Below are 16,967 nucleotides of genomic sequence, written 5' to 3'. Positions count from 1 at the left end.
ATTTGGTGAATAACTGTTTTCAGGCATTAAGGACCAGATGGTTTTTTGGATATCATGTATGGTCACTTGGTAGCTTTTGATATGGCACATGATGAGATGGTACTTGGTAGCTTTCTGTCATGGACCATTGGGTTAGTGCAGTGCTTTTCTGGCATAGGGATTGATTTTGTCTCGGCAGCATATGGTAGGTTGTCTCAGCAATAAAAAAAGTCATATTCCCACTCCTTTTTATGAAAACCATGAGCGGTATAGTAAAAATGGTATTCTAGGGATGCTCTTCATTTAAAATTGATCTCAATGATTTTTTAGAGCTGAAGAGTTTCATGAGTAGTTCTCAAGTTTCACATGACTGTGTTTCAACCATTTTCAAACAATGCAGTACTTTAAAAGAACATTATAGAAGCAGCAGTTGCAACTCTATAATTGTGTATGTTCTGACATGGTCTTAAAATAGCATAAATTTCTGTTTTTACCTCCTTCTAGTGGTCTTTCCATGTGAAATTTCAGTGTTAGTTTATTGTGCCCTCAGAATTTTCTGTGTAGTTCTTCTTTGGTTTCTTTTCACACATTTTTAATATGAAGTGTTTGAAATTGGTCTCCAAGAGAAATTTATTTTTGACCATTTAGCCTTTTAGTCAACGGATTTCTTGGGGGGTAGGGGGGACACAAGCCCCCCCCCCCCACTATTAGCTACACAAAATTGGTAAAGTAATGAATTTTGAGTAGATCTAGTGCAGAGGGTAGTTTCAGAAAATAAATATTTAGCATAAAGGACAATATTTTGCCATTACTCTTCATCACTGAAAGTTTGTCCTTCATCAGGGGCTGGCACATAAAATTTTCTATTTCAGATAAATTAATCATAGAATCATAGAAGATTAGGGTTGGAAGAGACCTCAGGAGGTCATCTAGTCCAAGCCCCTGCTCAAAGCAGGACCAACCCCAACTAAATCATCCCAGCCAGGGCTTTGTCAAGCCAGGCCTTAAAAACCTCTAAGGATGGGGAGATTCCACCACCTCCCTAGGTAACCCATTCCAGTGCTTCACCATCCTCCTAGTGAAATAGTGTTTCCTAATAACCAGCCTAGACCTCTCCCACTGTAACTTGAGACCATTGCTCCTTGTTCTGTCATCTGCTACCACTGAGAACAGCCTAGCTGCATCCTCTTTGGAACCTCCCTTCAGTTAGTTGAAGGCTGCTATCAAATCGCCCCCACCCCCACTCCTTTTTCCCCGCAGACTAAATAAGCCAAGTTCCCTCAGCCTCTCCTCATAAATCATGTGCCCCAGCCCCTTAATCATTTTCGTTGCCCTCTGCTGGACTCTCTCCAATTTGTCCACATCCTTTCTGTAGTGGGGTGCCCAAAACTGGACACAATACTCCAGATGTAGCCTCACTAGTGCCGAATAGAGGGGAATAATCACCTACCTCGATCTGTTCGCAGTGCTCCTACTAATGAAGCCCAATATGCTGTTAGCCTTCTTGGCAACAAGGGCACACTGTTGACTCATATCCAGCTTCTCGTCCACTGAAATCTCCAGGTCCTTTTCTCAAGAACTGTCGCTTAGCCAGTCGGTCCCCAGCCTGTAGCAATGTATGGGATTCTTCGGTCGTAAGTACAGGACTCTGCATTTGTCCTTGTTGAACCTCATCAGATTTATTTTGGCCCAATCCTCCAATTTTTCTAGGTCACTCAGGACCCTATCCCTACCCTCCAGCATATCTTCCTCTCCCTCCAGTTTAGTATCATGTGCGAACTTGCTGAGGGTGCAATTCATCCCATCATCCAGATCATTAATGAAGATGTTGAACAAAACCAGCCCCAGGACCAACTCCTGGGGCACTCCACTTGATACCGGCTGCCAACTATACATGGAGCCATTGATCACTACCCGTTGAGCCCAACAATCTAGCCAGCTTTCTATCCACCTTATAGTCCATTCATCCAATCCATACTTTTTTAACTTGTTGGCAAGAATACTGTGGGAGACCGTATCAAAAGCTTTGCTAAAGTTAAGATATATCATGTCCACCGCTTTCCCCATATCCACAGAGCGAGTATCTCACCATAGAAGGCAGTCAGGTTGGTCAGGCATGACTTGCCCTTGGTGAATCCATGTTGACTGTTCCTGATCACCTTCCTTGCCTCCAAGGGTTTCAAAATGGATTCCTTGAGGACCTGCTCCATGATTTTTCCAGGGACTGAGGTGAGGCTGCCTGGTCTGTAGTTCCTTGGATTCTCCTTCTTCCCTTTTTTAAAGATGGGCACTATATTTGCTTTTTTCCAGTTGTCCGGGACCTCCCCTGATTGCCACAAGTTTTCAAAGATAATGGCCAATGGCTCTGCAATCACATCAGCCAACTCCCTCAGCACCCTCAGATGCATTAGATCTGGACCCATGGACTTGTGCATGTCCAGCTTTTCTAAAGTCCCTAACTTGTTCTTTCACCTCCTCCCCATACTGCACTGCCCAGTCCAGCAGTCTGGGAGCTGGCCTTGTCTTTGAAGACCAAGGCAAAAAAAGCATTGAGTACTTCAGCTTTTTCCACATCATCTGTCACTAGTTTACCTCCCCCATTCAGTAAGGGTCTCACACTTTCCCTGACCTTCTTGTTGCTAAAATACCTGTAGAAACCCTTCTTGTTATCCTTCACATCCCTTGCTAGTTGCAACTTCAGTTTTGGTTTGGCCTTCCTGATGACATCTCAGCATGCTTGAGCAATATTTTTATACTCCTTCCTAGTCATCTGTCCAAGTTTCCACTTCTTGTAAGCTTCCTTTTTGTGTTTAAGCTCACTGAAGATTTTTCTGTTAAGCCAAGCTGGTCGCCTGCCATATTTGCTATTCTTTCTGCATATTCTGTTGATTTGTTCTTGCGTCATCAATAGGGCTTCTTTAAAATACAGGCAGCTACCCTGGACTACTTTCCGCCTCAAATTAGCCTCCCAGGGGATCCTGCCCATCAGTTCCCTGAGGAAGTCAAAGTCTGCTTTTCTGAAGTCCTGGGTCCGTATTCTGCTGCTTTTCTTTCTTCTTTTTGTCAGGATCCTGAACTCGACCATCTCATGGTCACTGCTGCCCAGGTTGCCACTCACTTCTACTTCCCCTATCAATTCTTACCTGTTTGTGAGCAGCAGGTCAAGAGGAGCATGGCCCCTAGTTGGTTCCTCCAGCACTTGCACCAGGAAGTTGTCCCCAACACTCTCCAAAAACTTCCTGGATTGTCTCTGCACTGCTTATTGCTCTCCCAGCAGATGTCAGGGTGATTGAAGTCCCCCATGAGAACCAGGGCCTGCGATCTGGAAACTTCTGTAAGTTGTCCGAAGAAAGCCTCGTTTACATCATCCTCCTGGTCTGGTGGTCTATCGTAGATGCCCACCACAACATCACACTTGTTGGTCTCGCCTCTAAACTTAACCCATAGACTCTGAACAGGCTTTTCTCCATTTTCATACTGGAGCTCTGAGCAATCATACTGCTCTCTTACATACAGTGCAACTCCTCCTCCTTTTCTCTCCCACCTGTTCTTCCTGAACAGTTTACACCCATCCATGACAGTGCTCCAGTCATGTGAGTTACCCCACCAAGTCTCTGTTATTCCAATCACAGTTCCTTGATCGTGCGAGGACTTCCAATTCTTCCTGCTTGTTTCCCAGGCTTCTTGTGTCAAGCATCTAAGATAACTAGTCGATTGCCCTACTTTCTCAGTATGAATCAGGAGCCTCCCCTGTTGCACCCTCCTCCTTGTGTTTCCTCCTGGTGTCCCACTTCCCCACTTACCTCTGGGCTTAAGTCACCGTCACCATACACACTGTAACGAGAGTGATCACTTAAGGTGAGCTATTACCAGCAGGAGGGCGGGGGGGCGGAGAAACCTTTTGTAGTGATAATCAAGGTGAGCCATTTCCAGCAGTTGACAACTTGGCCCATCTTGATTATCACTACAAAAGGTCCGTCCCCCTCGCGCTCTCCTGCTGGTAATAGCTCACCTTAAGTGATCACTCTCAATACAATGTGTATGGTAACACCCATTGTTTCATGTTCTCTATGTATATAAATCTTCCCACTGTATTTTCCACTGAATGCATCCGATGAAGTGAGCTGTAGCTCACGAAAGCTCATGCCCAAATAAATTTGTTAGTCTCTAAGGTGCCACAAGTACTCCTTTTCTTTTTGCGAATACAGACTAACAAGGCTGTTACTCTGAAACCAGTTATAGGGACAAGGGATGTAGAAGGACAGAATTAGAAGACAGTAAATTGAATCCCCCTTCCAGGAGCCAACAGGGAGGATTGCGTTAATGCATTTAAACTTGGCTTTTGAGCCTGAAATGATCCCACACTCACTGGGGGTGGGTACTTCTCGCTACAGGCTATGTCTTCTCTGCAGAGTTTTTACTTCGGTTTTGCACTGATCCCTCCCCTCCTGTCCACACACCACACCTTCTCAGCCAAGTTTGGTGGTGTTTTCAATCTGGGTTTGCTGGCTCATCTGAGGCTATCAGTTAAAGCCCAAGTGAGGCAACATGCCCACCTTGCAGAGAGGATGCAGGCTAAATCAGCTGAGAGCTGATAGTCATCCACTGCCTTCCCTTAATTCCCCTCATGTGCCCAGAAAAACAGACAAGGCTCCCACAATTCACTGAGAAAGTATCATAGGGCGGCTGAGCTTGCAGCAGTGCAAAGTAACATGGGATACGCCTCCCAAATATCCTAGCAATATACAAGTGTGTACACAGCACCAGTGAGGACAAGTAACTCAGTTGTGGCTTTGTAGTGTGGGTATTTAGGACCAGGTGCTGACCACCAGCGTTAACACTCCAGTGAAGACATAGTCCTCAACTCAAAAAGAGGAAACAAACAAAAAATGTGATTTAAAATAAATAAATATACATCTACCAGTTTAATCCAGTCTCATGAGTTTTGGGGGATCTGTTTCATGGTGTTAAATGCTTGCATTTGGCAATACTTGGGGTTGCCCTTCCTCATATCTCCAACCACAATCCACACTTGCCACTTTGGCCTCGCCAGATCCTGTTCATTTTTAAGCAGTTGCTACACACATAATATACCTCACAAAACCAAAAAAGCAAGGAAATGAAAAGATAGCCAACCTCTACTCCTCCGCCCAAAGCTCACATCTTAGTACCACCACAGCTAAAATATGCTACCGATCACAAGCCACAATCTTAACTCTGTCTCCTTAGGGACACCAACCTTCCAGTACCCCCTATACAAAACACCCACAATTAATAATATTTGGAACTGATACTTGAGGGAAAGGAGCATGCTGGAGGGAAAGTTGAGGGGAGTACCTGGCTGAGGTGGGAGGGGGTAATTTGGAAAAGGTGGCACTGAACAGGTGGCATTCCTAGTGGGGCAGAGTTAAGGTTGTGGTGTTACAATAGTTACACTAGTGGTCCAATTCTAAAGGATCTTTTTCATTTGCTCATAACTTTAGTTTTTACTCTTTGGGTTGAAATTTTGCACATTTGTTCTTAGTTCTAGTGTGAGGAATTGGGAATAGGTTGGGTTGAATTTTTGTTTTGAAGGCCTGAGCAAAAATGGTTCAACTGTTTTCAGTACTGAAGAAGTACTGTACACTTTTGCCATTATGAAACATTTCACCCTTCTCCCCCTTTTTTTTAGGTATAGTACTTCAGCCTGCGCTGGTAAAAAAAAAAAAAAAAAAAAAAAGGAACTTGAATGGGACATTAGGTCATGATGTGCCTTTTAGAGGTCTGAGAAAAGTCAGTTTTGCTTTGCTTTAGTTGTAAGAGTTAACAAAGTTTATTTTGTGTATGTCCACATCCTTTCTATTATTTATTATTGGCACTGCACATACACATGTATGTAAACAGATTAGAAAATTTTCAGGCAGTACATGATCTCTGAACAATTGCTTATGCACAGGAATATGTAAGAAAGTCAGGTGGAGATATTTTATTTTAAATGTGTATGTACATATGGAATACGATTTGTGAGGGTACTTGTGGAATGAGGCAGGGATGTGAAGAAGCCCAGCATTTTTCCATACAGTGGAACAGTCTTCAGTATGTTGCCCCCTAAGGTGACCCCTTTTCACATACAAAAATCTCTAGTTTGAGTTAAGTGATGCTTTAAACTTGAGCTAGCTGGCCTCTCAGAAAGTATGGGTTAAAGCTGAGAGCTGCTGACAATTGCTCTGTTCTGCTAATCTAAACACACTGTGCAATTTGAGTGCTGTTTTATAGTGTGACCACTCTCAGTTGAGCTAGATTAACTCAAGAGGAGTTATCTCAAGTGTTGATAAGTTGAGCTAACACTACAGTGAAGACAGGACTAATATATGAAGATGAATATGGAAAGAGGCATTCGTCATGCTGTATAATAAGTGAAAATGCTTATGAAGGGATGCAGGATTATATGGACTCACAGTACATGTTAGATTGAGTGTAGCAAAACAGGGAAAGGGTTATTTGTGTGCAGTAAATAAGGCAAGGCACCACCTATTCATATAGTGAGGCTATATATATATAAAATAAAAAACTGAACAGCTGCTTTATTCACTGCGTAATATCTCATCTGCATACTAAAGGAGGCAATGGCCCTGTCAAAAATAATATATTATCATATAATTAAACTGTGTATCATAATACATACATGCAAATGGTTACGGTTCAGCAAACAACTTTAATTTTTGCATTTCCAAACTTGAGAGCTTCATTTTGCAATCCAGGCATTCCTTTAGCATTGTTTTTTGCATTTGCAGTGGTGTTAGATAAAAATATGAAAGGTTTAGCTAAAGAAAGAAGGAATATCTTAAGACTCCTGTGTCGACTGTTAAGAAGGTGCTGGACTTGAATAGTATATCTTTAATGAAGGGATTTCTGCCATCTTTATAAATGTAAAAGTGTATGTATTTGTCTCTTTACTGTCAAGATGAAGTTTGAAAACTTGACAGCAGCTTTTAGGCCAAATGAATTATAGAAAGGAACTAGTTAAGAGAGCACTATACCCGCTTAACCGTTGCTTAAGGTAAATACTGGGGAATTCAAGAAATAAGAGCTTTTTGTGAAAGCACTTTGTAGAACACAGTGTAGAGAAAAGCACCCGTGCACACACAAGCCCACCCCATCCTGTCAACATGCTCCGAGAGGAGTTAAAAGCCTTCACGTTATTATTGTTTTGATCTTTGGGGAAATTGCTTAAATGGCCTCTACCCATAAATAAACTATTACTGTAATGAGCTGTGTTTGCTCTGGAAAGGTGGGGAAGCTGTTTCAGAAGGATGAAACAGATTGGAGTCCACTGAGCATGCAGTCCTAAACAGAATAGAATGAGTAGGAAAAGAACCAGTCCATGCAAAGGAACAATCTCTAAGAAGATGTCTTTCCTGAATCAGAGGAAAATGCCCCTAATACTCAAACATTGTTTTATTCTGACACAAATGAGTTTGTAAGCTTCCTAAACCTCTAAAAACATTACAGAAAATATTTGAATTCCAGCTTTTAGTTTGTTATAGAATTGCAGTCTAACCTTGATTATCTGAAACTCTCTGTTGTCATCTCAGTCATCCATTCATTACAATGAAGGTTTCCTCAATTTTTTGAACTTATTCACAGTTGCTGTGACATTCAAATAATTGCAGTTCTACTACATAAGAGATAGGTATTTTATTAATAATTATAATTATTGTATTAGCTGGGCCCCATATTCTCCAGTAAACTCTTTTATTTTTTGATAGCAGTGGTGCAGTGGCATTTTTGCAGTCACATATAAATGGACACATGATCCAAAATGAGTTTTGGATAAAAGTCCGTGTAAAAAAGAAAACAAAAATCTCATAATACTGCAACACTACCCCCAGGAGGGAAAATAGCATCTACTCTCTTTTCCTCCACTCTCATTAAGTTAAGGTCCATATGGTCTCTTTTTTCCTCTCCTTGCCAAGAGACATAACTTCTGTGCAGGATTTTATTTTTGCCCCTACCTGCCTCTGCTTGATTAGTTGGGGAATGCTCCTGTTATTGGCATTCCATTCACGCTGCCTGAGCCTGGGCATGCTTGTCTAGCGGAAACTATCAACAGGGTCCTTTCACACCAACAGGAAAGGAAGCAGAATGTTAATGTCCCAACTATGATGTCCCAAATGTTAGTTATCCCCGAATGTTAGTTATCAATTCTTATTTTGTCACACGACTACGCTGGAATCAGTGCTGTAAAAATTTTACTGCTTGGGTTCAGAGATCACACGTGTTTTTAATTTATGCTATGAAACAGATCCATAGCTCCCTGTGTTAGCGATAATTCTATGCTTATTTTTTATTCTTCACCAGAAATAAAAATTGTTAACACTGGATAACTCATTTGCTGTCCATTTGATCACGTTTGCTCTCATTGTGTTTTAATTTACAGTTCCCGCTGAAAATGTTGCAACAATTGCAGATTGTGCCAGTGTGATTGAGGGTGTAAGTCGAAGTCGCAATGCCTTGTTGAATGGAGATACAAAGAATTATGACTGGGATTCCGGGTACACGTGTCATCAGCTAGGCAGTGGTGCTATTGTGGTACAGCTAGCACAGCCATTCATGATTGGATCAATACGGTAAGGGGATTCTTCTTCTCTAAAGACCCAGTAGCAATGAGGCTTCAGCAGCCTTACAGATAAAATTGCTTTCTTGTAAATCAACTCTGAAATGTGAAACATTTCCTGGTCAGTAATTGTATCATTGGGGATATTTTAGTATTTATCTATTTGTTTTTTATTTTTGTTCCAATGTAACATAGTATGTTTAATTTCTCAACATCTATCAAATTCTATGTCAAAATACAGTAATATAATATCAGAACAAAAGTAAAAGTTACATGATGTCAAATGAAACGGAGTACTTGTGGCACCTTAGAGACTAACCAATTTATTTGAGCATAAGCTTTCGTGAGCTGAAAGCTCACGAAAGCTTATGCTCAAATAAATTGGTTAGTCTCTAAGGTGCCACAAGTCCTCCTTTTCTTTTTGCGAATACAGACTAACACGGCTGTTACTCTGAAACCTGTCAATGATGTCAAATGACTGCCTTGTACATCTGTATGGATAGCACCAAAATACAAAAGTAAGATTTAAAAAAAGTTATAAAAAGCAGAAAAAAAGTCTACTGTATTAAAACAGAAAATTAGTTTCAGCATTAACTATGGAGCAGCTAGATGCTCTGTAATACACATGTTATTAGATAAAAATGATAGCAGCAACTGAAGAAAGGAGAGAGTCATCTTTAAATTATATGCCCACTCTTAGGGTATGTCTTCACTGCAGAGTTAGGATGGATTCTGGCACCCTAGGCTAGAGAGCCTGAACTCAAGCTCAAGCCACAATGTCCGTACTGCTATTTTTAGCACGCTAGCTCAAGCCCCACTAGCCTGACTCTGTCTACACAGGGTGGGAGACTTACTATTACCTACAGTGTAGATTTACCCGATTGAGCTGATTGTTTTCACACGAAGGGATTGTCTACATGTGAAAGTTAATTTGGATTAAGATAGGGTGGGAATTTAAAGTGCAATAGGTTTCAGAGTCACAGCCGTGTTAGTCTGTATTCGCACTTTAGATAAGCTATTACCAGCAGGAGAGTGGGATGGGAGGAGGTATTTTTTCATGCTTTATGTGTATATAAAAAGATCTTCTACACTTTCCACAGTATGCATCCGATGAAGTGAGCTGTAGCTCACGAAAGCTTATGCTCAGATAAATTGGTTAATCTCTAAGGTGCCACAAGTACTCCTTTTCTTTTTGTAGATCAGCTATTGCTAACCTCTGAGGGTGCCAAGATTTCCAGCTTCATCCACAAGCACTGTAAATTTAGAAACCTCTCTTATAAAATGTCATATAAGACACAAATGCAGTTCCTGACAACATACAAGAACACTACCTGATTTTCTTAGGGCTTGTCTATATATTGAATTATTCCAAATACCTATTCTGGGATAGTTCCATGTGCATACACTCTTATTCCAGAATAAGAGAGCCTTGGTCTAGTTCAGCATAATCCACTTCGAAAGTAGAATAAGAGACAGGAACAAGGCACTCTTATTCCAAAATAATGGAGTTATTCAGGAATAATTATTGCACTTTAGAAAAAGAGTGCCTTGTTCCTGTTTCTTATTCTACTTTCAAAGTGGATTATGCTGAACTAGACCAAGGCTCTAGATTTGTGCTGGAAATGGCCCACCGTGATTATCATACACATTGTAAGGAGAGTGGTCACTTTAGATAAGCTATTATCAGCAGGAGAGTGGGGTGGGAGGAGGTATTTTTTCATGCTCTATGTGTATAAAAAGATCTTCTACACTTTCCACAGTATGCATCTGATGAAGTGAGCTGTAGCTCACGAAAGCTTATGCTCAGATAAATTGGTTAGTCTCTAAGGTGCCACAAGTACTCCTTTTCTTTTTGCAAATACAGACAAACACGGCTGTTACTCTGAAACCTGATCTACAAAGTCAGGCATGTATTGCTAGAAACTAGATCTGTGCCCTCTCCCTGTTAAGACAGGTACCTGACTGATTAGCCAGTGAGATTGAAACTCCTTGCAACAATTGATTCTTTTTTTCTGTCTCTTTTAATTAAAACAAAATTTAAGACTTTGATCCAACCTGAAGGAAAATATCAGTAAAAGCACAAGGAAAAGGTCTGAGACTTAAGGATTTTCTCTTGTGTCCTGTCCTCCTCTTATTCACATTATACACTAACTGTCTGTACATTTGCATTTTTTAGAAGTGGAGCTATTTTTGGATGAGTGCAGAATTGGTGAACCACTTAGTTTAGTACTCCTGCAGCTTATAAATTTCAGGGAATATTTATTGTCCTCCTGATAAACTTGTGTCTGTTACAAGTTGAAACTACAAAACTATTATGTCTATTATAAAACTGAAGTTAGCTGTGTAGGGGTTAGACACCCTGACAGATTCTTAACCATAACATTAGCAATTATGATAATACTGCTATAGAAATTGCACTGAATTTGAGTCCAGAGATGTTGCTGGTGAACGTTCAATGAGCAATGATATTACGGTCAGTACCTTTGTACAGTGAACAGTTCACACTCTTCAGTTTGGGCTTTTAGATCCTCAACCAACTATCACAGCTTACATAGAAAAAGGAAAAATACAGTACTCAGAATGTCTTAGAAGTTGGTGATTGAGAAGTAATTACATCATTTTCATACCAATTAAAAAACATTAAAATTTAAGAATAAAAGATCTGCAGAGGCCTGACAACATAAAAGATTAGGGGACTAATCACTAATTTATATACTTTCTAAGTTTATAGTTCCTTTGCCTATCATCTTTCAATTGGCTAATCATTATATCCTTTTCAATATTTTCAGGTTAGTGCAAGAAATTGACTATTTTCTGTAATTAAGCTCTGTGCCACCCTCTATTGTCTTCCAGCAGAACCAATTTTAATAATTCTCATTATTAAACAGTTTTAGATGAATGGTAGCTTTTGGGGCCAGAAAATGATGGTTATATAATTGGTTTGTGTAATTGCGTAAATTAAAATATAAAGTATATTATTCCATATTATAAAATTATTAGTCAGTTGTAATGAGAGTGAACTGTGAAAACATGGGATCAGTTTCCCAACTCGGACTCTGCCAGCTTTTTGCTGCTGCAACAGAACAAACCAGATGGAAAGCTACTCTAAAGGGGCATCCAGGGATTCCTCTGAGAGAGGCGAACCCTCGAGTAGTGTAGCGTTAAAGAGGTAGTGCTACACCACCTATATCCCCTCCCATCTTCCCGCCCCCTTTAAAAGACAAAAGAAACCACACTGCCTCCTTATAGACCAAACTAAAACCAGATACATATGGGTTTAGCTTATGTAAAGGCATTTGCTACTGCAGGAAGATTCACCAGCCCTAACAGCAGCCTCCAGTGAAATGTCCATTCAGTCACCCTGGACAGCAGCATTTATTTCACAGTTCATAAACCTTTTAACCTCTTGATGAATGTTCAGCATTAAACCTAACATCAGACTTTTTAAAACAAGTGCGAAAAAAATTACTGTCTCCCAAAGTAATGCAAGGCAACCACAGACAAATGTTCAGTCTCAAATGCTGAAGAAGCAAAATACTGCCTTAGTCACTAGTGAAGGTGTCTTGTCCCTAAATACTATAACTATAAACATAGACTGTGGAGGGCCTTCTTTTGTTACCATTCTTCTACATCAGCATTACACTATTGCTGTCCGTTCTCATATTGTTTAGCTGCTATTGCTGTCTAGTAGCTTCCCTTAGTGTGAAACCTAAAAGGTCAAAGGTGCTGCTATTATCAGGAGTCCCCGAAAGAGAAACCAGAATTAAGCTGAATTTAGTACAGAGATTCAGTCAGTTAAGCTTCCCCTTCATTTAAACCTGCATTTTTTTGAGAAAGATGGAGGATCCTCCACAATCTTTGTCTATTCTTCTTTAGCTATCTCCCTCAAGGCACTTTGAGTGATCCCATTTTTTCAGCTGGGAGAGGAGGATCCTTCCAAAGTTCAGCAGCACTTCTCTTAGGTAGGCTATAGAGAGTCAATATAGAGTGAATTGCTCCTCCCTTCAGAAGCTGAATTTGTTACTAGACCAATGGGCTGGGCCCTAAACTATTGATTAGGAATGAAAATATGTTTTGAGTTTCATAAGCATTACTATATTCAGATTATGTGGTAAATCCAAAGAGATCAAGAACATTGATTCTTTAAAAAGGATAGTAGATGTTTGTAGTCTACAGAAACTGGAAGGAATTCCATTAAAGTCATATTTCAGGGTTAGAAAGTATTACTATGGCAACTAAATTCATGGCAACTATGGCAACTACTATGGCAAATTACTATGGCAACTAAATTCAACGGAAGGGCTGTTGAAACTTATCTGCATTGGAAATGCAGAAGGTTAAACAGTTTAGGAACCTGTTTTGTGCTTGTGATTTACTGCAGATTTAATTTATTTGTCTCCTTCAAATGATTGTTTATAAACTGAGAAGCACTTTACTCCCAGATGTAAACATTTAGCAAGAAATTCTAATGAATATTACAAGCTTAGAAATATTTTCATAGTAAGCAGCCATTGCAACAAAGGACCTGTAAACATTTTGAATTTTTTTTAAAGAAGAAAATGAGTTTATTTGTATCTTTTAGATTTTGGATAGGAAAATACAAAATTATCATTTATGAAGTTTATCTAAGAAAAAGTTAAGGCTCACACGTGGCAGATAATATAGTTGAAGCAGGTAGCTGATGCAGAACATAAAACGTCCCTTTTAGCCAGTTTCTCATACTCTGTTTTCTACTTGGACTAAAAATGTCTTTCACATTTTCCCCTCTGGTTGGTCCTTATCAGTAACAAAAAAAAAAAAGTTATCCCATGAGGAGCAGAAATGTGGTAAATTGTGTATTTAACATGGCAAACGCAATGCAAGTGCCTTCCTATTTAGCTGCTAAAATTGTTTTTAGTAATGAAAGTGCTGCAGTATCAAAATCAGCTGAGTAGCTGTAACTCTCTTGTAACAATCCTTGAATTGGAGATTTTAATGATATTATAGTTCCGTATTTGGCTGATAACCCTATAGATTTTTTTCTACAGTTTCCCAAAGGGGAAGAAAAGACAATCCACAAGTACATAATTTGTAACAGTGTATATGGTATTTGCCTGCATCTTAATTTCTTCCTCATGTTAAAATAAATAGGCTTATTTTATACCTCTGTAAACATATATTAACTACTTGTCCCTCTTTAATAATAGTAATAGGCACATATATGGTGCTTTTCATCTTCAAAGTACCTTCTGACATTAAAGGTTCTTGAATTAATTTGTTAATATTTTCTCTGTATTTCATCATCCCAGACACGTATTCTATTTCCAATTATCCCATGCAATTTTTGCTAATTATCACTTTCTTCCCTTACTGCTAATCTTCTCTGCTTTCCTGATCCTGCAGTGAAGTCGTAAGTCTAAATAAGGATGACACTAGCACAAAACAAGTGTGCAGGGTTATGGCTCCTCTACAGGATCCAGCAAAGCGACTGGTTGGCTGCAGGAAAACCTATTCAAACACAAATAAATGTAGTAACAGAAAGGGAGATTACAGAAACTGTAGGTAATTTAAGTGTCTTTCCATGAAAATATTCTGTTTATTAAAGCTTGCTCATTACATTTTTCTTTAAGAGTGTTGTTACCTTGTGCTTGAATATTTTCTGAACTACACCTAGTTTTCTAGCAAACTGCACATACTGTATGGACATATTACAATCTGGTATCTGTGTGTCATGAACTGCCTTTAAGGTATTCAAGAAGGGGATATGTTCTTGTGAGGTGCGTTATTATTAAGTATTTTCTCAGCTCCCAGTTATTTACCACACTCAGAACATACTGTTCAGGGAACAAAAATCCCTCCCCAGAAAGCTGACAGATTGGAAGTGTAGGACCACAGAATTATGGGGCTGCTCATGATCTTGAGAGGTCACCTAATCCAGCCCCCTGCACTGAGGTAGAACCACGTATATCTAGACCATCCCTGACAGGTGTTTGTCTAACCCAGAGGTGGGCAAACTACAGCCCACAGGCCACATCTGGCCCGTGGGACCGTCCTGCCTGGCTCCTGGCCTGGGAAGCTAGCCCCCGGCCCCTCCCCTGCTGTCCCTCCTCCCCCACAGCCTCACCTTGCTGCCGGCGCAATGCTCTGGGTAGCGCAGCTGCAGAACCCGGCCTGACCTGTTGCTCTGTGCTGCGTGGCGTGGCTGCTTGTCCTGGTGCAGCCGTGCCGCCAGCCACCAGTGCTCCAGGCCGCACAGTAAGGGGGCAGGGAGCAGGGGTTGGATAGAGGGCAGGGGAGTTCGGGGGGTGGTCAGGGGCATGGATAGGGGTCGGGATGGTCAGAGGGTGGGGAACAGGGGGGTTGAATGGAGGCAGGGGTCCTGGAGGGGGGCACTCAGGAAGGAGAGAGGGGCGTTGGATGGGGTGGAGAGGCAGTTGGGGTGAGGTGTCTGGGGACGGTCAGGGAGAAGGGGTGGTTGGATGGGGCAGGGGTCCTGGGGGGGCAATCAGGAAGGAGGAGGCGGTTGGATGGGGCGGCAGGGGGCAGTTAGGGGCAGGGGTTCTGGGAGTGGTCAGGGGACTGGGACAGGGAGCTGTCAGGGAACAGAGGGTGTTGGATGGGGCAGGAGTCCCGGGGGGGTCAGATAGGGGGCAGGGGCCGGGCCATGCCTGGCTGTTTGGGGAGGCACTGGAATGCGTTACCTAGGGAGGTGGTAGAATCTCCTTCCTTAGAAGTTTTTAAGGTCAGGCTTGACAAAGCCCTGGCTGGGATGATTTAATTGGGGATTGGTCCTGCTTTGAGCAGGGGGTTGGACTAGATGACCTCCTGAGGTCCCTTCCAACCCTGATATTCTATGATTCCTCTAACCAGCACTCCATACAATTTCAGAAACCCGATGCGACTCTTAGGCCAAAAAGTTTGCCCGCCCCTGGTCTAACCAGTTCCTAAAAACCTCCCTTGGAAGGCTAGTCCAGTGCTTAACTATCTTTATAGTTGGAAAATTTATGCTAATATCGAACCTAAATCTCGCTTGCTGCAGATTAAGGCCATTATTTGTCCTACCCTTGGTGGACACAGAGAGTAATTGATCACCGTCCCCTTTATAACAGCCCTTAACATATTTGAAGACTGTTATCTGGTCTCCCACCAGTCATCTCCTCTCAAGACTAAACATGCCCAGCTTTTTTTTAATCTGAGCAGCAGCAATGTAAAATACTGACATAAATGCAGTACAAATAATCACAGGGGTAGCATATGACACTTTTAGCTGTTTTGAAAAAAAGTATCGTTGCCTCTTTTGCCCTGTATAGTTAGCCAATATTTGGGGCCTTGCACGCTTGTTCCATTAGGAGGAGAAATTGATGATACAACTCAGTTATTTCTTTGGTGGAATGCTGTTTATTTACTAAGTGTGTACCTCTACAATTGCAATCAGGGAACCCTTTAGTAGGTTTAGTATCAGGCCATAACATAGGACCCATTGCCTTGAGTGGCAGCTTCTACTGTTTCCAGCTATGTCACTACATAAATGGGCTTAATTGCTCTTTTTATGGCTCCTGAGAGAAGGGTGCTTAGCATATATATCAGCTTTAACCAGGTCTGTGATTGTCTGTAGATCAACAGCCTGCTTGGTGGCAGCCATTAACACCTTCCAGCATAACTGTATTTACAATATACATTTCTTGAGCTAGAGGACAAGGCATAGCAGACTCATGCCATTTGCTAAGACACCCAGTAGTGAATGTTGCATATAGCTGCAAGTGAATATCAGGGCTACTGAATGTGATAGGCAACATGGTTACTCTATGCTCAAGGCTAGGAGAGAGGACACTTGGATTCTAGACCAGGCTTTGACCTGGTTTTGCTGCATGGACTAGGACAAATCACTTAATCTGTGTATGCCTCAGTTCCCCCACCTGTAACGTGGAAATATTTACCTGTATTTTAAATGCACTTTATAAAGTGCAGTGTGTTATCAAATTTGTAATTTAAATAAACACTAGTGGTTAAGTGACTAATAGGGGAAGCCTTGGGCTTCTGGGAATGTTAATATAAGAGAAACAAATGTTTAATGCTCCTGCTATTGCAAGGAATGAGCTGCAGGAACCTTCAGTTCACTCAGCATTTCTCTCTCAGCTCACAGGGCAAGATTTACTAATCAAAGCTAATGTAACATTTTATTCTAATATGGGAAGCCCCAGTATCATCATCAGCTTTGCCCATGACTGATGTATTCCTGTTGTGTACGCAGGTCTGCCTTCTGTAGTTAGACATTCTCCTTTCAGCCATCCCAAATTCATCACAGCAAAGTACAGCTCCTCTATAGAAGTTTACCCTAGTAGCTTGCCTGGAATACGTTGGAAGGATTAGTGCATGTGGCATGAAAAGTGGCCCTTGTGCCCAGTGTGCACTG

General features: G+C 41.2%; 1 protein-coding gene across 4 annotated transcripts in view; it reads left to right on the top strand.

The window, feature by feature from the left end:
- BTBD9 (BTB domain containing 9) overlaps window positions 1-16,967 on the top strand; it is a 296,353-nt gene that overhangs the window by 195,252 nt on the left and 84,134 nt on the right. For all 4 annotated transcript variants that reach the window (XR_012158194.1, XM_073338551.1, XM_073338552.1 and 1 more), the window contains exon 8: window positions 8,399-8,588. Coding sequence is in view for 3 of the 4 variants with exons in the window: in XM_073338551.1 (XP_073194652.1) it covers window positions 8,399-8,588 (190 nt within the window). In the remaining variant the exon portion in view is untranslated. The remainder of the gene's footprint in view (window positions 1-8,398; window positions 8,589-16,967) is intronic.

This window comes from Lepidochelys kempii, chromosome 3 (assembly GCF_965140265.1).
Source record: "Lepidochelys kempii isolate rLepKem1 chromosome 3, rLepKem1.hap2, whole genome shotgun sequence".
Taxonomy (NCBI): Eukaryota; Metazoa; Chordata; order Testudines; family Cheloniidae; genus Lepidochelys; species Lepidochelys kempii.
This window is presented reverse-complemented; position numbering and strand designations above follow the sequence as displayed.